This window comes from Rhinoraja longicauda, chromosome 16, assembly GCF_053455715.1.
Source record: "Rhinoraja longicauda isolate Sanriku21f chromosome 16, sRhiLon1.1, whole genome shotgun sequence".
NCBI lineage: Eukaryota > Metazoa > Chordata > Chondrichthyes > Rajiformes > Arhynchobatidae > Rhinoraja > Rhinoraja longicauda.
The window spans coordinates 31,241,830-31,264,579 of NC_135968.1; the positions used below are offsets into that span (position 1 = coordinate 31,241,830).

The 22,750-nt window shown below is 41.7% G+C and overlaps 2 protein-coding genes across 8 annotated transcripts in view; both read right to left on the reverse strand.

The window, feature by feature from the left end:
• The window catches only part of ate1 (arginyltransferase 1), a 134,475-nt gene extending 132,570 nt beyond the window's left edge, over window positions 1-1,905 (reverse strand). For 5 of the 7 annotated variants that reach the window (XM_078413539.1, XM_078413538.1, XM_078413537.1 and 2 more), the window contains exon 1: window positions 418-531. In XM_078413539.1, coding sequence (XP_078269665.1) covers window positions 418-514 — 97 coding nt within the window. In that variant the 5' untranslated portion in view covers window positions 515-531. Of the gene's footprint in view, window positions 1-417; window positions 532-1,727 lie in introns of those variants that run through there. The other 2 variants (XM_078413542.1, XM_078413540.1) reach the window with 2 other exon arrangements.
• Window positions 1,906-3,986: 2,081 nt separating this feature from the next.
• nsmce4a (NSE4A component of SMC5/6 complex) lies at window positions 3,987-20,330 on the reverse strand. The gene is made up of 11 exons (XM_078413543.1): window positions 20,043-20,330; window positions 17,458-17,538; window positions 16,990-17,120; window positions 15,999-16,144; window positions 15,681-15,780; window positions 11,702-11,792; window positions 10,179-10,273; window positions 8,794-8,842; window positions 8,625-8,710; window positions 7,645-7,727; window positions 3,987-4,235 (listed from the first exon to the last, which is right to left on the reverse strand). The coding sequence occupies exons 1-10, from the start codon at window positions 20,305-20,307 to the stop codon at window positions 7,662-7,664; spliced, it is 1,110 nt and encodes a 369-aa protein (XP_078269669.1). The 5' UTR covers window positions 20,308-20,330; the 3' UTR covers window positions 3,987-4,235; window positions 7,645-7,661.
• Between the last annotated feature and the right edge of the window lie 2,420 nt (window positions 20,331-22,750).

A 22,750-nucleotide genomic window follows, 5' to 3' on the forward strand; every position in this document is an offset into this window, starting at 1 on the left:
CGTGTTGCATGAGATAACCGTGTCAAATATTGTTATAGAATGTTATTAAAGGTTCAACGGTCTGATTATTGTCACGTGTACCAATAAAGGTACAGTGAAACTCGAATTAAATATTAAATAGGTTAAGATTGCATTTAAGTACAGTGCCTAATCCATTGCCAATGAAGTTAATTACTCCCAACAGAGTGCTCGTTTAAATCTTCCAGGACTACTGTGTACTACAAGCGCGCGGACCGCGAAGTTGGAGTGGAGAGTGTGGGAACGAGGACCTGCCCTGTCCCTGTGGGATTGTTTGTTTGGCCTCAACAATCTGCAGCCAAGGAAGCGGCCCATAGGATAGCATAGCCGAGCCTCTTGCTCTGGCTCTGAACGTAAACACCCTCCTTTTGCTGATCATCTCCGAACCGCTTCTCTCACCATTCGAGTAGCTGCTGGAGGCGCCCTTGCAGTAGCCACACTTGTAGCCTTCATCCTCGATGAAGTACTCCACAATACTCACACCGCCAGCAGCCATGATCTCCAACAGCTGTTGCCAGGCTCACAGCGCGCGCACGCGCAACCGCCAGCCAATCAATGAGGGCCAGCGGGGTTGCTCACCCAGCGACCAATGAACAATTAGCGCTTCTCACCCGGCAACCAATGAACAATTACCGATGTTTACCCAGCAACCAATGAACAATTCGCACTGCTCACCCGGCAACCAATGAACAATTACTACTGCTCACCCGGCAACCAATGAACAATTCGCGCTGTTCACCCAGCAACCAATGAACAATTATCACTGCACACCCGGCAACCAATGAATAATCCGCACTGCTCACCAGGCAACCAATGAACAATCCGCGCTGCTCACCAGACAACCAATGAACAATCCGCGCTGCTCACCAGGCAACCAATGAACAATTCGCGCTACCCATCAGTGAAGCAATGAGAGTTCACGCTGCTCACCCGGCAGCCAATGGGGAGACAGTAATACCGCGCCTGCAGAGCCGCCAACCAATGAGAGCAGCGCGCCGCGGGTGCGCGCCGATTGCCGGGGGCGCGAGCGGCCTTCGCCGTTTAAATATTGATTTTAACCGTTCGCGGTCCGCGCGCTAAAAGACGGCAGAGCCGAGTCTTCAGAGACTACTCTGCAAACAGTGTGTGACCACTTTGTATCAGGTGGTCGGGAATCCTTTCGACTTGAATGCATTTAACTGGTGATTGTATTTTTGCATATTTGGGGGAGGGGGGATAAAAGCAACGTAGAAGCAAGCAAATATTTTCCGTGAAGAATGTAAATCCCGCGCTCCGCAAATGGCGCGGATTTTAGCTGGAGTGAAACCCGACCCACCCTGCTGACGCAATGGTGTTCCTCAAATGCCTGCGTCGCGCCGGTGTTTACTATTATAAAAAGGGCTTCAATTGCAAGGAATTGAAATGTTGATGTTTTATTGTCCTGGACTTGAAGCAAGGGAATGGCCGGTGCAGTGTATAGGAAGGAACGCCGAAGGATGCAGGTTTACGCCGAAGATAGACACAAAATGTTGGGAGTAACTCGGCGGGACAGGCAGCATCTCCGGAGAGAAGGAATGGATGAGGTTTCCTACAACACGGTGCCCAGAACCATCCTGGCATGAGGAAGTGATCAACACCGAGGCCTACACAGACTCTAAAGCCTCGGTGACAAGATGCGGTTCCAGGGTCTCTGCGATGTGGCTGCACCTTTTCACAATCCACTCACTCACCCGTGGACGCCTTTCCATCTTCCAGGTTACAATATCCACAATGATAACCCGACTTCAAACCTTTATATTCCACGATTGAATACATCCCGTGGCGTTGGATTGAAGTCGTTCAATTCTAAATGCATTTTTTTAACACTACTAGCGTTTCATCGGAACAAAGTCCTTACGGGGAAATAACGGATATAACCACGTCATGTGTCAGCTCGGAGCAATAGTGTACGCTTGCGAAAGCGAGCGATTCTTTCGCACGCTTATACAACGCTGCTTTTTTTTTTAAAGACAACTATCTTCGTATAATTACGCGAAACACTAGAAAGAGGAACTTGTAAAATAGTTCATTTCCTATTCTCATCCTTCAAAAACAATCTCAGATACCACCTGGGGTTATTTTTCTCCTCCATCAACAATTAAATTCCACCTGTTACATTTCAGCAGACAATCGCACTATTTTATCTCGCCCTAACTAAAATGCATCCCTGTCGATTCGTTTTTCTCGAAACAGTAAATGTACAAATTGTATTTTCCTTCACTGCTTTTTTTTGGGGGGGGGGGGGGGGGGGGTGTATGTGATCACCGTGGCCGTTTGGCAAGACGTTGAAAAATACATACGTCGAGAATAAAAGGACGCTAGTTCTCCTGAGATGCTGCTTGACCCGCTGTTACTCCAGCACGTTTTGCCTTTTTTTGTAAACCAGCATCTGCAGTTCCTTGTGTCCAATTGAAGAATAAATGTATTTATGCTTTTCCAATGCAAACAATTCATAATGATCACATTAGCAATCCTACTATTTAACCGTGGAAGGCTATCAGAATAGGGATAATGGGTCTGGATTCCAATTAAATGTTCTTCCACTAAATAAAAAGTTAATTCCTTTCTGCAGGACACCAGCCATTATTTACCACCTTCAATAACAGCACTGGACCATATTCTGCCACAAGGCAGTGTTTTGTAGCCGGCTGAAGATTTTGAGGGATCTGCAGCAAAGCCGCCAATCTTTGCTAGCTGGGGTTGCGGAGTGGATCTGGGCAGAACCAAAAGTGAGACAATTCTGGACTGGAGGGAGTGGAAGTGGCAATCATATGCAATGCTGAGAAAAGTGAAGCACGACCTATAAGAATGCTCCAGAAGATGGCAAATTGCAAGGACCTATTAGTGATCCTGGAGAAAGTGAAAGACGAAGATGGTTGGCAGCGATCGTAAGATCAAGAGGCAAATGTCAGGAGCAGCCCAGGTGGTGAAAGACAGCAGAGTGGGAGGCAGAGTTCGCCTGGGAACAGTGAGTGTCTGGAGAGAGGAAAAGGCAAAGTAGGTATATGGAGGGACCCAAGGGGTGAATAAGGATAGGGGAACATGAGGGAGGTGTAGGCAACATCATGTGTATCTGCAAACATCAGTCTATATGTATGTGTTAAATCCATGCTGCAGAGTCTGGTCTTCAATTGTCTTGGCCTTTCCTGGCTGAAAAAAGACATTGCTGTGCCAAGACTGGCAGCTGATGAATAATAACCACTCCACATTTAAAATAAATCACAGGCATCTTCCACACCTCAAAGAAAAATTTGAATCTGGAATGTCTGAATCTTCATGGACAGTGACCAACCTGAACATGACACCCTGCTCAGAGCCTAGGAAACTCAGGATGTTCAAGATCGATATTGTGAAGCTTGAGAGACAAAAGAGGACACTGGCTAGTTCATTCTTGAAGGCACAAAATGCTGGAGTCACTCTGGGTCAGGCAGCATTTCCTTAATGTGCCACTATCAGCCACAAAGGATCATAGCTGCCTGGAGCTTCCAGTGCAGATCATTTTAACTCTCCTTCCCACACTAATCTGTGTGTGTGAAGCCTTCTTCCTGTGGAAAGGCCAAATGCAAAAATCACATCTCATATGGGTGACTTATAGTCAAATGTACAAATATTGAATTTTCCCATTTTAGGTAATCCATACCCTGACACCCATTCATGTCCACCCAGTTTTCTTCTCCCTTTGTTTACCTTTCCCCATCACCTCCCCTTCCTGATTCAATTTGCCCACCATCCCATCCATCTGGTTCCATCTATTACCTACCATTGGTCCAACCCCTCCCTCATACTGCTGCATATTTAAACTTTCCTCTTCCCTCAGTTCTGATGCAGTTTCAACTCAAAACATAATGGTAACCCTTTTGCCTCCACGGATGCTGCTTGGCCCATTGAGTTCTTAAAATCCTCTGTTTTCTGTGCCTTGTAGAATGGAAAGCTTTTGCAGTTTGGTTGAAAAATATTTATTGCCGCTGCTGATCAATGGTAACTCCCCAAGTGTGTTAAAGATGGGGGATTCACAAATCATAATAATGTACCACCAATGCAATGTTTCACAAATAATATAGATAATTCTGAATCATTTCTATCAAATGAATAAAAATACACAAAATGTATCATTTTATTGTATAAACTTCATAAACAAAATAATCTTCATGTCTTCAGAATTCCATATTCCAATAGCTGCAGGGTATTGTACAAGGCACCTGAAAAAAGTTAGTGTTACACTTAAAAGATTGAACAATATTAGAACTATCAAAATAATGCTTAGATTTATGCTGGAAGCTTGCAGAATTTACAGAGCCGACTAATGCATCGGATTTTATGAGATATTATCTAGTCAAGAGGGTTTTTGTCACATGTCAAAAGATAGGAAAAAATATATTATATATATACACACAAACACCTGCTTACCTCCCACGCTCACCGGACAAGCCTCAAGGATCCCCAGACCTGAGCTTGCATCTTTCCCATCTTTCTTACCACCACTCCTCCCCCACAACCCAGCTCCAGCTCATTCCACAAAATCCATTTTGGCTCTCACTTCAATTCCCACCACACCATCCTACATCTATTCTTAACTCATACCTAAATGATTCTCACCCTGTATTCTTTTAATTCAATCTGCTATTACCACTCAAACTTCACCCCTCTCCTGAAAAATTACCATCTTCTCCTTCAACTTCCCTTTCTTCTCTGAAGCCCCTGCATGTGCTTGAACATCAAGATCACTTTCCAAATCTGTGATCTTTCCTGGAGCTCCTTATCCGAATCCCTTCAACCAGCTTCTGGTTCTTGCCAGAAGAATGATCATCCTTGGTGATTGGAAATGGAGCAAACTATCCATCTTTGACTATTTCAAACTCTGACAACTGATCTTATCATCCTAGTTACCTTGACAATGACTACAGTTGTCTGCGTATTCTAGGTTAGCTACTCCTCAATCATCTGAAATGGCTTACTTCTCTGTTGTATTGTAGATAGCAAACCTACGATGCTGGAAGCTATTATGGCCCATCATGTCTAAACAATCTACCATACTTACAAAATACTTGGCTAGGCATACACCCATGACCTTGTTTAAAATACTCATTCAATTCCTTTCATTCATGTGATGAGGATTTCTACCTCTACTAAGTTTTCAGGCAATGAGATCCAGACCACCTCCACCAGAGAAGAAAAAAATCATTTTCTCAAAACTTTCCACCAATTACTTCAAATTCATATCTCGTCCGTCTTCAGCATCCTGAGGAATGCTGAATCCTTGCCATCCTTCACTCATTAGCAGGCAACATTATCAAAAACACGTTTCCACACATACATTGAAAGTAGTCACCTTTACCTCAATGCTACCTTTCCTGGTCCCACACTCTACAGTTTTCAAATTTACTGATAGTTGAAATTTCATCTATCAAGATACTTGGAAGTTCAATGCCATAGTATCTACCCCTGCAACATTTCTTAGCCACTTACTTCTTTGTTTAGAGTAAGCCAAGACAATTGGCTCAGACTGAACAAGAGTGATTGCAACTTTGATGTTTAATGGGATTACAAATCTGCTCCATTAGAATGATTATCCCCTATTTGGGTGTCCTAGTGCATCAGTCACAGAAAGGAAGCATGCAGGTTCAGCAGGCATTGAATAAAGCCAATGGAATGTTGGCCTTCATATCAAGAGGAGTTGAGTATAGGAGCAAAGAGGTCCTTCTACAGTTGTACAGGGCCCCAGTGAGACCGCACCTGGAGTACTGTGTGCAGTTTTGGTTTCCAAATTTGAGGAAGGATATTCTTGCTATTGAGTGCGTGCAGCATAGGTTACTAGGTTAATTCCCGGAATGGCGGGACTGTCGTATGTTGAAAGACTGCAGCGACTAGGCCTGTATACACTGGAATTTAGAAGGATGAGAGGGGATCTTATTGAAACATATAAGATTATTAAGGGGTTGGACACGTTAGAGGCAGGAAACATGTCCCCAATGTGGGGGAGTCCAGAACCAGGGGCCACAGTTTATAAGGGGTAGGCCATTTAGAACAGCGATGAGGAAAAACTTTTTCAGTCAGAGTTGTAAATCTGTGGAATTCTCTGCCTCAGAAGGCAGTGGAGGCCAGTTCTCTGAATGCTTTCAAGAGACAGCTAGATAGAGCTCTCAAGGATAGCGGAATCAGGGGGTATGGGGAGAAGGCAGGATCGGGGTACTGATTGAGAATGATCAGCCATGATCACATTGAATGGTGGTGCTGGCTCAAAGGGCCGAATGGCCTACTGCACCTATTGTCTATTTGTAACATTAGCCACCTCTGTCCTCATGCAGTGCATTTGCTGCCTACACGAATGCTACAGTGCCTTTTTACATTCAGACCTGATGATTCCAACAAACTCCTGGCCAGCCTTTCTTATTCTTCCGCAGTCAACCAAAATTGCATTATTGAATTTGATTAAATTAAAACTGGTATAATCATTTGCAATATGTGTACTCAAAATAGTACATGTTCATGCTCAGCTCCTACCTAAATATTTTCAGGTTTCAGTCCACAGTATAGGTAGCTCTGCTATAGCACAATAGTTATAGAGTGATACAGCGTGGAAACAGGCCCTTCAGCCCAACTTGACCACACCGGCCAACTACACTAGTTCCACCTGCCTGCGTTTGGTCCATGTCCCTCCAAACCTGTCCTATCCATGTACCTGTCTAACTGTTTCTTAAACATTGGGATAGTCCCAGCCTCAACTACCTCCTCTGGCAGCTTGTTCCATACACCCACCACTCTTTGTGTGGAAAAAGTTACCCCTCAGATTCCTATTACATTTTTTCCCCTTCACCTTAAACCTATGTCCTCTGATCCACAATTCACCTACTCTGGGCAAGAGATTGTGCATCTTAGTTGCACTCCTCAGAAACGGTTTTATTGAAAATCAGAGATAAAAGGAAACTGCAAAGGCTGATTTACAAAACAGACACACACAAGATAGTAACTGAGTGGGTCAGGCAGCATATCTAGAGAACATTATTTGGTGATGTTTCAGGTCGGTACCCTTATTCAGTCTGAAGAAGGGTCCCAACCCAAAACATCACCTATCTATGTTCTGCAGAAATGGTGTCTGATCCACTGAGTTATTCAAGCACTTTGTGTCTTTTCTTAATGAAAATGATGTTACATTGTGTCAATGTGGGAAAGAGGCTCCGGGCTAGAGTTCTTTATTGCCACAAGCTGTATTGTACATTGTTGAACAGACTATCGATGCACAAATGTCAATGGAAGTGATTGCTTGTCAAATTCAATGGTCACAGTTAAACTAGCAGCTCTCTTAGGATACAATGGTGTCTGGTTACTGCGAGGAAGGTACTTGTATACAGTGACAGCTTCTCTCCTGCTTGTCAAATTCCTCAGTAACTTTGACCAACTCGCATTACAATCAATTTTGCTCACAAAATGTAATGTTCCCTAATTCATCATGTGCATCATATCCAACTAATGTTATGGAAAAACATATTCTAATAGAATGACCTGTGTAGAAGAATTTATCCATGCAATCTATCTTTCAGAATGATGATACATTTTTGCAAGTAATCTGATTACTTTTGAAAAATGAAAAGATTTCACAAGGCTACATACATCATATTTATCAAGCATCATTGATCTCCATGGGTGAATGGTGGTATCATGGCATCTGCTATTTCAAACGTATCAATTATTTCCTGTGAAGCAAAAAAGAGTATACTTGCTAAAAGACAATATCATTGAAACAACTTGGTGACCATGATAAACTAATATTGGTAATACATATTAAGCTAATTTTGTGTGAAACTATCCCCCAAACTAACTCACGAAAATGAACAGCTTGCAGATTTATTAACTGGACATAAAAATAATTCAGGGTTACCAGGCACAAGAATCTTTTGATTATGGTTAAATACTGTAAATGCTTAAACTATTCTACCTTTTCAATGCCATTTTCTCAAACGTTATTTTTAAATTCCCAACACTTACGCAGGATACTAGAGTTCTTGAAGTTAGAAATAGCATATTACAAATTCCAAGAGAAAACTGATGGAAGAATCAATTACCATAGTAAAGAATGTTGTTACATCATTACATCACTGAATTTATTATAGCACATAATACTGTGAAAACTTGAGCTGCTTTTACAAGCAACTAGACCAAGTGGACTCGTTGGGCTCAAACCTCTCCTGCATTGTTGCAGCACCCTCTCCTCCCCCACTCCCCTTCTCCCTTTCCCTCCCTCCCCTTCCCCCCTCCCTCCATCCCCATCCCCTTCTCCTCCACTCCATCCCCCACCTCCCTCCACCACCCTCCCTCTCTCCCCCCTCCTTAGGAGATAGATTTAAACTTTAAAATGTGAATAACTTAAAAAATGTAACACTGATTTCAATGAAACTTCTTCCATTAGCACCAAAGGGACAACAGTGAGTAAGGTGGGCCTAAAATTGTCACGCTATCGTGTACCGTTTCGGCTGTAGTTCAGGAACAAACAAACAAGAGTATTAATATATAGACGTAAAACCAATGAACAAGATTATGTTAGTTTTGAATTTGATTAGAATAAAAGTTTAGCTTTTATTTGCTATACGTACCCTCCATTCCTGTTGACTCAAAGAAATGACTGTCTGTTGTCTTTGTTGTTGGGGTCTTTCATTACCCACACCTTCATTTACTGGCTCTTTAAAATAAGACAGAAATATGAATTTCCTTCAAGAACATACAAATGCATTTTCATTTACATCACAAAAAATAACAACTTACCAATAATTGGTAGTTTATCTTGGTCGAGTCCAATGGCTGCAAAACCATCCTGAAAAATAAATCATTTTAAATGGTAGTTAATAATTTAGTCAGATCCAATTCTAATCATAATAATGAAAACCTTTGGAATAGAGTGCTTAACACCATAAAACGCAACTCCAACACGGATGAGAGAGTTTTAGATTGTAAATATATAAAAAGTCCTGCAAAATAGCAAAGGGAAGAGTGGCAACTTATCCCATCAAGTGGACTCATCCCCGGTCCCAGATTGGAAACCTCTACCTCGCCATTATGCAGGGGTGTGTTTTTTTTGGAGTCAGTTTTAAAAATTGTAAGTACTTCCAAGGTCCACTGACAGGAAACATGTGAACATAACAGAAGCAAGAGTGGGCCCTTTGGTCAATTCTGGTTTTTCCACCATTCAATAAGATACATTGCCACTTTCCTCCACTACATAATCCTTCAACTGCCTTCAGATCTGAAAATGTATCAATTGGTCTTGAACATCCTCTACAACTGACGTCCACAGCACTATTGGGTAGAGAATACCACAGATTTATTCCCCTCTGAAAAGGTTTCAGACAACCCAGCCAGAGGAAGCAACAGCTCTACAACTGGCCTGTCAAACCTGATGATAGTTTGTTTCAAAGGGGCTACTTCTCACTCTTCCAAACTGAAGAGGACACGACTTGTCTGCTTAATCAAACCCACCATCCCTGGAATTAATCTGGTGAACATATCCAGGCCATTTAGAAAAGTATAAAAAGCCATGTTTTTCTTTACAGCTTTGTACCTAAAATGGCGGGTCTGTGAAGTTGGAAAAGTCATTTCCACGGATTCAATTCAGATAAAGGTCAGAATTTTTAATCCTTGCCTGACCCCCACCACTATTTTAGTTTATACAAAACTACATTGAAATGTATTGTTTAACTATAATGGGTGAGAGCTCAAAGCACACGTCCAAAAACACATACAAGGTATTGGTTGTTCCATTTGGAAATTGTACTGGCTACAGGTCATTTGCAGGATTTTCAAGAAGTCAGGAAGTTTTTCAATGAACCTTTAAAAAATGTTAAAGGCCCTTATGAAACAAAGCATTCAAAAGCATTCCCAGACTTAACTAATCCCAACTAGAGACATTACAGATGCTACACCTGGCCATCACTAGAACCAGAGAAGGGTTCTCCCATCAGCAACAAAATAATTATCAGCTGAAAATGCCAGAATTTTATCTGGATCCAGAAATGATAGCCCACAAAAACATTCATGGGATTGCAGCGTAACTGAGAAGATCAAGATGAAAATAAAACATGCACAGCTTTGTGTAAAATAAGTTCAAATGCTTATAACTGCCTTTCAAACCAATAACTTTACTTAACACTTACTCTCACAATAAAGGAGACATGGAATATGTTCTCCACAGTACGCGAATAAGAATGTGGATCAATTACAAAGTCAAAGAAATTGATTGGTGTTTTCGCTGTAAAAGATAACAGAAATCATTATTTTCAGTGAAATGACCACAAATACAAATCTTACAAGTCAATAAATATTGGTCTTTGAAAACGTTTGCTTTTCTTCAGAATAATGTCATTTGATCTGTTAGTCACTAGAAAAAGCAGAGTACCTCAATTTCACATCTCACCTAAAACAAAATGGGACTTCTAGCACTATACCATTTTCTCTGTGTCACACTCAAGTGTCAGACTGGATCTGTAGACTCAAATCTCTAAGAGTTGAAATCTTAAACTTTCAAAAGTAAAAGATTAAAATGCTATTAACTTAGCAATGCTGATAACTTACAAATAGCAGCAATGTGCTATGAATATTATAGGTTGCACCAGAGTGGATCAGAAGTCAGAACGCTTTTAAAACGTGAAAGGGACCGAAGGCAGCATGATGATGTAGATGATTGCTGCAGCAACAGGTTTCATGACAAAACAATGGAGGCAGGGTTTTAGTTAGAATCCATCTTGATAATTCATTGCTTCATTTCTGGTGTGCAATACAGGGCCTCCCCAGATTGGGCCTCCCCAGATTAGGGCAGGATTCTGTTACTGAGGACCCTTCGCAAACCAAACAGGGCACTTAATCCATTCAAATATTGCCATGAACTGAGTTCTCACATGGAAGAAGATGCCTAAAGCCTCCCAAACACTTATTTACATGTATGTGAGGTACACAAATCGGGCACTCATAACCTGATGAGGACCTGTATGTTCATCCACAGTTCTGTTAGATGAAGAAACAGTTCTGTGCAACATCAGCAAGGTATAACAATAAGGTGTTCTTGTTAAATAATGGAGTCAGGTGTACAGAGTGACTGATTAAGAATAACTAAGAAGCGTCAATGGAAACAAAGTAAGACAGAACCAAGTTTAGCAGATAAATTAATTTCTGCACACATGGTAGACAATCAAATTCTTACTTAAAATGTACTTTAACTGTTACAAATTTACTGTTATAAAAATGGCATTTAACTTTTTTTTAAAGTCTGCCTTAAATAATAAGGACAGACTATTTAACAGTACCTAACACTGGGAGATTAGTTTCATCCATCCCCCCAAAAAAGTTGACATCCTGCACATATAATAGGTGTCACCGTGACGCATCGGTAGAGGTGATGACTAACAACACCAAAGACCCGGGCTCGATCCTGACTACGGGCGTTGTCTGTACAGAGTTTGTATGTTCTCCCTATAACTGCATGGGATTTCTCCGGGTGCTTCGGTTTCCTCCCACATCCCAAAGATATGCAGATTTATAGGCTAATTGGCTTCTGCAAAAAAATGTCCCAACGCATGTAGGATAGAACTGGTGTGGACGGGTAATCATTGGTCGGTGCGGACTCGGTGGGCGAAAGGGCTCCATTTCCTCGCTGTATCTCAAAACTAAACTAAATACCTACGGTCAGCTTTGAAGTATTCTTGCAATAGTCCCAATATCCTTTCCACTTCCTTTTCAGTCGCTTCTTGGTGAGATTCATCCATTTTCTTCAACTTTACATGAAAAACAAAATAGCAATTTATGAAACAACTTTGCTCAAAATGAACTGATTTATATAACCTTAAAAAGTTAAATAAATTGGCGAAAATCAGTTATTAAAGATGCAAAATTTGAATTTTTGTTTCAATTTCTATTCAGTTAATTAATTGTTTTTCTAAATAGCACTATGTTCACTGATGCTCATTTGGCAGGCACCACAGTTCTTGATGTAACCAATGACAAGGGCAACCCTACCCAGACCTTGGGCTGTTCTGGAAATAAATTGATTAACTTAGTTTGAATGTAAAAAAACACACGATTGCATCAATCTGTGGTTGCGATTTTAGAGGAATCCCTAAAGCAACCTACAGCAAATTGACACAATGAATCAAAAGACTCATTTTATTGTACTCAAGTTGACCCCAAGAACAAACAATAACTGTATTTATAGCAAACCAAAATATTACTTAAAAATTACTCCAGATTAGCATACAGTGCACTCCATAATGTTTGGGACAAACACCCATCATTTATTTATTTTCCTCTGTACTCCACAATTTGAGATTTGTAATAGAAAAAATTACATGTGGTTAAAGTGCACATTGTCAGATTTTAATAAAGGCCATTTTGTTTTCACCATGTAGAAATTACAGCAGTGTTTTACATAGTCCACCCATTTCAGGGCACCATAATGTTTGGGACACAGCAATGTCATGTAAATGAAAGTAGTCATGTTTAGTATTTTGTTGCAAATCCTTTGCATGCAATGACTGCTTGAAGTCTGTGATTCATGGACATCACCAATTGCTGGGTGTCTTCCCTGGTGATGCCCTGCCAGGCCTGTGTTGCAGCCATCTTCAGCTTATGCTTGTTTTGGGGGCTGGTCCCCTTTAGTTTTCTCCTCAGCATATAAAAGGCATGTTCAATTGGGTTTAGATCAGGTGATTGACTTGGCCACTCAAGAATTTACCAATTTTTGAGCTTTGAAAAACTCATTTTTTGCTTCAGCAGTATGGGATCATTGTCTTGCTGTGGAATGAACCGCCGGCCACGGCCAATGAGTTTTGAGGTATTTGTTTGAACTTGAGCAGATAGGATGTGTCCACACAGTTCAGAATTCATTATGCTACCACCATCAGCAGTTGTATCATCAATGAAGATAAGTGAGCCAGTAACTTCAGCAGCCATACATGCTCAGGCCATAACACCCCACCACCGTGTTTCACAGATGAGTGGTATGCTGCTTTGGATCTTGGGCAGTTCCTTCTCTCCTTCATACTTTGCTCTTGCCATCACGCTGATATAAGTTCATTTTTTTCTCATCTGTCCACAAGACCTTTTTCCAGAACTGTGGTTACTCTTTTAAGTACTTCTTGGTAACCTGGCCATCCTATTTTTGCGGCTAACCAGTGGTTTGCATTGACAAATCCGCACCCGACTCCGGAAGAGTGTTCCTGGTCTGTCGGGCAGGTGTTTGGGGTTTATTATAGAGAGAATTCTTCTGTTAACAGCTGTGGAGGTCTTCCTTGGCCTGCCAGTCCCTTTGCGATTAGTAAGCTCACCAGTGCTCTTGTTCTTCTTAATGATGTTCCAAACAGTTGATTTTGGTCAGCCTATGGTTTGGCTGATGTCTCTAGCAGTTTTATTCTTGTTTCTCAGTCCCATAATGGCTTCTTTGACTTTCATTGGCACAACTTTGGTCGTCATGTTGATGAACAGCAATAGAAGTTTAACCACATGTGATTTCTTTCTATTACAAATCTCAAATTGTGAAGTACAGAGGCAAATAAATAAATGATGGGTTTTGTCCCAAACATTATGGAGGGCACTGTAGATGTCAATTAATCATAACTGAAGAGATAGCAGTTGCTGGAATTAGGAACAAAAAAATTGAACAGCTGGAGGAACCAAGTAGGCTAACCAGCATCTGTAAGGGAAATAAATTGTCAATGTTTCAGGTCAAGACTGCGAATGAAGAAAGATAGCCGCTGAAAAGAGAGGGGAAAAGGCGAGATGGGCAGTGGACCCTAGGTAGGGCAAGAGATGATGGGCAAAAGTTGCGAAACAGGAGAGATGGAGTCAGGAGACAGGCAGGTGGGTGATTGGTGAAGAGGCAAAGAAAAAAAAGGCCAGATGAGCAGACCTACGTCTCCTCTACCACTACTACTCAGACACCCAAAGAGCCCTTCCAGATGAGGCAGATCCACGTGCACCCTCACCAACCTCAGCTACTGCATTTGGTGTGCCTAATGCACCCTCCTCTATAGCAGCGAGATCAAGTGCAGAATAGGTAACCAGTTTGCAGAACCATCCCAAGTTCCCTGTTGCATGCCATTTAATTCCTCTTCCCATTCACTCAACATTTACGTCTTCTGTCTTCAATGCATCTAGACCAGATCCAATCATAAGCATGATTATCTCTTCATCTTCTCCAGCATTAGCCATCCCGCCAATAGTACGGTGACCAAAACTGCACGCAATACTTCAACAGTGCTCTGACTAATGTTTTCTAAATTGGAGCATAACCTCCCTACTCTTGTATTCAGTGCCATAATTAATGAAGGCCAATATTCACCAACACATCGATATTAACTTATTAACAACTCCACCAATCTTCGCCACATCTAAACATGCCTCCAACAAGCTCATCCAAATCATTCATGAATATTACAAAACTTCAAGGGACCCAGCACCAATCCTCATCATAGACATCCAATCATAAAAACTACCATCACACTTTATATCGTATGACAAACTAATTTTGACAGGGCAATTTTGGATCCAATTTACCAATCTGGATCCCATGGGCCCTAATCTTTTGCACTCGTCTCCCATGTGGGATTTTACTGAAGACCTCGCAGAAGTCCGCATAAGCCACATCCACTGTGGTCCTTTATCAATTTACCACAACCTCTTCAAAAATTTCAATCAGATTGGTTAGAGAGAATCTGCTCTTGACAAATCTCTGATATGTCCCCATCTTTCCATGTGTTCATTAACCTTCAGACTTTTTTTTTCAAATAACTTCCCTATAAACAATCTTAGGCTCACGTGTTTCTAATTAGCAGTTTCCCAGCTACCATTCTTGAAAGGAAGGCCACATTGTCTGTTCTCCAGTCATCTGGAACCTCACTTGTGGCAAGAGAATATTTAAAAATGCAAATTATTATTAATAGGCCAGGTTTTGGTTTCCACTGCCTCATTCAACCAACAAATTTCTTTACCATTTTACAAAACAGATTGAATAGTTATTAGGCTGAATGGACATTTATGGTTCACCCTGGGTTGTTCAAAACAATCAGCTGGTCAAATTACCTAGTCAAATTAGCAAAATGACTAGGGTAGGGAATGGGCTGAGAGAGAGGGAATGCAAGGGTGCTTGATATTACGATTCATCCTGCTGTGTTGTAAGCTGCCCCAGCAAAATATGAGGTGTTGTTCCTCCCATTTGCGTGTGGCCTCTGGCAGTGAAGGAGGCCCAGGACGGAAAGGTCATAACGGAAACGGGGAGTTGAAATATTTGGCAACTGTGAGATCTTGTAGGCCAAGACGGGCTGAGAGCAGGTGTTTACGAAACGATTTCCCAGTCTGCATTTGCACTTGCCGATACATGGGAGTTATCTAAAAGAATGTTTGTTAGTTTGTGAGGAAAATGACAGGAAGTATGGAAACGTTGGCAAAATTGACAGATGTCTACTTCCCTGCTCAAATACCATGTTGTTATCTCAGAAGATAGACACGAGATAAACACAGCATACAAATTTGTTGATTACACGACAAAACATTCTTCATTTTTGTGTTGGTCAACTGGGAATTCAAGCTTTTTTGATGTGGAAATAGAAATTTAAACGTTCATGAAATAATGATATATACAATTTATATATAATTGCCATCAAACAAACCTGTGTGGGCATTATTCTGCGCTCTTCCTCAGTTGGAACCCTCTTCTGCCTCTCAACTTTAGGTCGTGGAACAGGAGGTTCACTTTTGAAAGATCCCAGCCTGCACCATAAGAGTTATGGTCAATTTTACAAAAATAACTCACATACAGCAACTTCAATCATCTCAATTTCCAAAACTTATAGTTTAATAAAATTAATAACTTATAGTTAATGAAATGTCCAAGTCCAAACAGCAGAGATCTGCATTTGAAAATGTGGTGGTGGTGGTGTAAAATTCATTAATTGGTATAGATAACTGGAGAAAAATGTTTAACTTACATATAATGAAAGGTTGGAACCCTTCTAAAATATTTTTCAGCTTCATTTCCTAATTTAGTCCAGGCATCTTTAGGAAGCCACCCTGCAGATTCATCATCTTCATCACTCCCTTCATTTTCCAGTGGTCTCAAACCCATGAAGGTTAACTGCATAGATAATGAAAAGCTCAAAATGATGGCATAAATAGCATTTCTGGTATCCAAATTAACAAAATATTTTTTTGACAATTAATATACTTTGCATAACTTTCATTTCACATTTAATGGGTAATTTACCCACAGAAATATGTTAGCTAGAAAACACACTCCAGAATATATGCATTTGCACTGCCAATAATCTGGAGATAGATAAAGTCAGTTAACACCTCTTTAGTTTAAACAAGTTTAATTTAATTTTTAGTTTAGTTTAATTTTCTCAAGTTTAGTTTAATTTTTGCTAAAAAGCTTTTTCTGTGCCATAAACTTTATGAAATAAATGTCGAGACTTATGAAGGATATTATTAGAAAGTTCTACCTATAGTTCATGTCATAGAAGTAGGCCATTCGGCCCACCGAGTTTATTCTGCCATGCCATCATGGCTCATACATCTTTCTCTCTCAACCCCATTCTCCTGCCTTCTCTCCATAGCTTACTAATGACAACTTACTAATCGAATATTTGTCAATCTCCACCTTAAAAATATGACGACCTCCACAGCTATCTGTGGCAACAATTTCCACAGATTCACCACACTCAGACTAAAGAAATTCCTCCTCAATCTAATGATTACAACAAAAATCTTCAATTGCAAAGCATGGTAATGTAGCAAGCTCTTCCAGTCCTGCTGAACAAAATGAAGTGAAGCAGAACACAATTTCATCTTCAAAGTTAAGAATTAATTTGAAAGCTTCAACTTTTCCATTTCAACAACAAATAAGTTTCTGGATGTAACCTCGTCTGCAGTGTCATTCTTTTTCTCTTGAGCATTTTCAAAGAAATAAAAGCTTCTTACCAGTTCCTCTGCAAAAAGTGATGGGTCAAACACCATCATGTCTGTGTGTAGTTGATTAGCTTTCTCTTGACCCAGGTTTGTTGCAAGTACAAGAAACTGAGCGTCCAGAGCTGCCTCACTTGTCTGACGCACTGAAAAAGGTACATAGTGAAGCAGTTTTCTTAGGAAGTTTCAAGTCGAAACATAACCCAAACGCTGAGCAATGTCACCATGTATGCAAGGCAGTAGAAAATTATCAAATAAACACAAAAGAATTGAGGGGCAGAAAAAATACCAAAAAACCCATAAATTAATAAGGTTAAAAACCTAACCATTTTTATTTACAAGTTTTAACTATCAGCATTCAGTTAAAATTGTGAAGAGTGCTATTTTAGCCAGTTGGATTAAGGCGAAACTCCTTGGTGACATTGGTTTTCATTATTCCTCGATAATTTAATTCCAATATATTTTGAGTTCAATGGTACTCACCTTGGGAAAACAACTTATTAGCTTCCTCCAGTGCTTCTGTTAATTTATTACTGTTGGGTCTGATCATGTCTTCCCGATTCTCTGAAACATTGAGTGAAGAGAAAATGAGTAAATGGGGAGACTACTTTTAAATAATCCAGTTCCGTTTGTGAATATAACACTCAAGACAAGGGGATGTAATCGCAGCAGAATAAAAATCTGAAGATAAAAACGTAAATCATTTGAAGAGATTTCCACGTCTGTCTTTCCCACAGGCAATATAATGTATAAAACCCAGAATAACAGAGATCCAAGCAGCAAATTACAAATTGAAAACACTGCAGATGAGAAAATGAATAAAATTGAGCAAATGAAAATTGCACAAAACATGAAACGTTACCCGTTTTCTTTCCACATATGATGCCTGGTCTGCTGGGTGCTTCCAACATTTTCTATTTTGAGCCCCCCCTGGCAACAAATGGTCATTACAGAATGCCGGGTTGGAGATTTATGAGAAATGCATTAGCACAGGAAGATTGACAAGCCCAATATGTTGCTGAATATTGGCCCCTTGGACCATTTTTCCGTAAGGAAAAAAAACCATCTGTAAGGATAATAAAGCAAGCCATGGATGGATATCCTCTAGTAAAGTTGAATCAAACAATGGCTTGAGAAGCCAATCACAAAATCACAATTAGTGGTGGACAGAACCAATCCTACTGAAACAGATCAAATGGAACATTTTTGGATTTCCAAACATTGGAATACGTTTAGAACTGGAGCATGATATTCGTATAAAGCAGCTTCCAAATAACCCTGATAAATACTGGTATCAAAGCCAGGAAAGAGCTTAGTGAGACACAAAGAACTGCAGATCCTGGAATTTTGAGCAAAACACAAAGTTCTGAATGAAAAATAACCAGGGGACACGGTCTAAGAATAAAGGGGAGGCCATTTAAAACTGAGGTGAGAAAAAACTTTTTCATCCAGAGTTGTGAATTTGTGGAATTCTCTGCCACAGAAGGCAGTGGAGGCCAATTCGCTGGATGAATTTAAAAGAGAGTGAGATAGAGCTCATGGGGCTAGTGAAATCAAGGGATAGAGGGGGGGGGGGGGGGGAGGAAGCAGGCACAGGTTACTGATTGTAGATGATCAGCCATGATCACAATGAATGGCGATGCTCGCTCGAAGGGCCAAATGGCCTCCTCCTGCACCTATTTTCTATGTTTCTGTGTTTCTATGATCAGGCAACATCTGTGGAGGGAATGGACAGACGAGGATCTGAATCAGGACCCTTCCACCCATATCTCTCCCTCTGACTTTACCATCACGTGTTCTCTTCTCTCCTTATCCAACCCCCTTTTGCCTACTTTTCTCCTGAGGCCATTGACACTTACTCCACCATCTGTGTGTGGTAGCTCAGCTGCACGGAGGCGGAGAGGTGAGCTCTTCAGCGGGTAGTCTACAGAGCTCAGAAGATTATCGGGAAGCAGCTTCCAGCCTTGGAGGGTATCTACAATACACGATGCCTCAGGAAAGCCACCAGCATTCATAAAGACTCCTCACACCCTTGCAATAGTCTGTTCGAACTTCTACCATCCGGCAGACGTTACAAGACCTTCTACGCCCGCACCTCCAGATTCAGGAACAGCTTCATCCCCAGAGCCATAGCTGCTCTGAACCGGTCCTGCTGAGTCCTCCCCCATGAACTGTCCTTCGGATGGTCACGTCGCACATCGACGCGGCACAGACCTATTTGCACTTTATACTGTTTTAACTGTTTCTAATTTTGTTTCTCTGGGTTGTCTAAATTTCTGTTGATTAGCTAATTAATTTATTGCATCGAATGGAAGTAGCATTCCCAATCTCGTTGTACCCCTGTACAATGACAATAAAGAAATATTGTATTGTCAAACAACCCCAGAGCCTGAATTCATCTTCATTTGCCAGGCCGTATCCCACCCTAACATTTCTTTTTACAGCTTTCTGTCCCTGATTCCAATTAGTCTGAAGAAACATCCTGACCCAAAACACCAACTAACTGATTCCACCTTGCTTTTGTTTACTTCCTGGTGTGTGCGCCAGGCTGAAGGGCCAGTATTTTCCTTTCAATGATTGTTTGATAATTTATTGTCACGTCTACTTAGTACAGTGAAATTATTTGTTTTGCATACAGTGCAAATATGAAAGAGCCACCAAGTAAAGGGTGCCAACAGTTACAAAAGTATTCAATGTAGTCCCTCTTCCTTCTCTCCCCCCGAACGCCAGGTCCCTCCTTGGCACTGAGATGGGGGCAAACAAAGCTTCAGTAAAGAAAGATCATGAGATATGAGCAGAATTAGGCCATTTGCCCCATCAATCATGGCTGATCTATCTCTCCCTCCTAACCCCATTCTCCTGCCTTCTCCCCACAACTTCTCTGACACCTGTACTCATCAACGATTTATCTATCTCTGCCTTTAAAATATCCACTAAAATATCCAGTCTTCTGTGGCGAAGAATTCCACACCCTGAGAGAGAGTCAGTGACAAAGAGAAGCAGAGAGCGGCCGTGAGTGCAGAGGGAGGAGGCCGGCACCGCCACCGGCCGCTCACTCACTCACTCACGCTGCACGCTGTTGATGAGCTCCCGGTACTGGTGCCGCAGCATCCTGCGGCAGTCCGGGTCATCGTCCCGGGCCCCGTACGGGATGCCGCCGCCGCTCAGCTCCTCGTCCTCCGCCGCGCCGTTGTCCGACATGGCCGAGTTGATGCGGCCGCGCTGCTGCTGCTGCTGCCCCCCTCCTGTACAGTTGGACGTGCCGGCCAGCGGGCGGGGGGAGCTGGCGCTCGGGTGCGAGGCCCGCGCTCGGCTCCTGTTGCTCTCCGACATCGCCGATGATCCGGCCCAACCGACCCGCGGGCACCTGATGTCTCGCGTCAACGCGACGCGCTGAGCTCACTAACGTGCACCGCAAGTCTGGAGGACTGGGCGACATCTTAGTATTGGAGTAGCCCAGTGGGTCAGACAGGGGCTGACTTGTGGTGGGGAGGTGATGTTTCAGGTCAGGATTCTGCTTCAGACTAGTTGTTGTAGGAATAGGGTGGAAAAGCTAGGGGGAAGCTGGAAAAAAAGGTAGGTGCGGGACATGTCAACGCCTGGCAAATGATAGGTAGCTATTGGTAAAAGAGGGATGGATTGGCTTGGCAGAAGGGTGGAGAAAGTGACAAAGACTGGAGATGGAAAGGAGATAAAAGGGTAGGTGGAAAGCTGGAAAAGAGAGTAGGGAGGGGAAAGAGCTGGAAAAGGATTGGGTGCAGGACAAAGCCTGGTAGATGAAAGGTAGCTGTTGGTGAGAGAGGGTTGGGTTGGCAGATGGGTGGAGAAAGTCACAAAGACTGGAGGTAGAAAGGAGACAAAAGTGTCAGATAAGGTGAGGGGTGAAATGTAAAGCAGAAGGATATAAATGCTTTTTTTTTCCAATGTTTTTAAAAAACTTTTCAGATTAAGTGTCTAGAAATGTTACCTGTTCTCCTTTTCAGTTCTGGTAAAACCCACTTAGTGTTTACAATATGTTCTGTATTTATTTCAGATTTCCAGCATCCACTGTGCATTTGCATCACAGTTTTCTTTCATTGCTGATTCTTACTCAATCAGTAATTAAATATACGTGCAATAATTTTTTTTTAAGAGTAGATGTTGGATAGCTGAAAACCAAAACGAGCTGGAAAATTCTCAGCAGGTCAGCCAGCAGATAAAGAAAGCCAAACTGGATTTCTGGTGGAAAACACAACAGTGATGTGCCTTTTGATGGAATGGCACAGTAGAGGGAACAAAAATACAAAGAAACTGCATGAAATTAAATAAAAGCATGGCAACCTAGTTGAGGAAGACCTTTAGACAATAGACAATAGGTGCAGGAGGAGGCCATTCGGCCCTTCGAGCCAGCACCGCCATTCAATGTGATCATGGCTGATCATTCTCAATCAGTACCCCGTTCCTGCCTTCTCCCCATTCCCCCTGACTCCGCTATCCTTAAGAGCTCTATCTAGCTCTCTCTTGAATGCATTCAGAGAATTGGCCTCCACTGCCTTCTGAGGCAGAGAATTCCACAGATTCACAACTCTCTGACTGAAAAAGTTTTTCCTCATCTCAGTTCTAAATGGCCTACCCCTTATTCTTAAACTGTGGCCCCTTGTTCTGGACTCCCCCAACATTGGGAACATGTTTCCTGCCTCTAACGTGTCCAACCCCGTAATAATCATACGTTTCAATAAGATCTCCTCTCATCCTTCTAAATTCCAGTGTATACAAGCCTAGTCGCTCCAGTCTTTCAACATATGATAGCCCCGCCATTCCGGGAATTAACCTAGTAAACCTACGCTGCACGCCCTCAATAGCAAGAATATCCTTCCTCAAATTTGGAGACCAAAACTGCATACAGTACTCCAGGTGCGGTCTCACCAGGGACCTGTACAACTGCAGAAGGACCTCTTTGCTCCTATACTCAACTCCTCTTGTTATGAAGGCCAACATTCTATTGGCTTTCTTCACTGCCTGCTGTACCTGCATGCTTCCTTTCAGTGACTGATGCACTAGGACACCCAGATCTCATTGTACGTCCCCGTTCCTAACTTGACACCATTCAGATAATACTCTGCCTTCCTATTCTTACCACCAAAGTGGATAACCTCACACTTATCCACATGCAATTGAATGTGCGTCTGGAAGTTAACTCATGTTGGAAAGGTTGCAGAAGCAAGGCAGACTACACAAATGCTTCTTCAAATATTGTTATATGTTTGGTTTTTGGTTTTAGATTTCCAGCATTTGCATTTTCTCGTTTGTAATTGACATATGTCCTGAATGTTAATTTCATTTGGGTTTACAGATATGGTAGATACTAATTGCGGCTTAGGAATTTATTCTCAATTGATGTAATAAAGGTGCTATATGATAGCAAATGTGCATTGCACTCTGTAATTAGCACACGGATGAAGTTTGTAAGTTCAAAAGTGATAGGAGCAGAATTAGGCCACTTGGTCCATCAAGTCTACTCCGTCATTCAATCATGGCTGATCTATCTCTCCCTCCTAACCCCACTCTCCTGCCTTCTCCCCATAACCCCTGATACCTGTACTCTTCAAGAATCATCCATCTATGAATGTCTCATTGAGTTATTGACAGTAAAGCCATATTCCTGATTGCAAGATGTTGAACAAATACAGTTTTTTGCTTGTGCATCTCTGGAAAGGACATCAACCTGAACTCAGTTTCCCTCTTCACAGATACTGCCTTACCTGCTGATTATCATTATAAACTTTTATTCATAGAT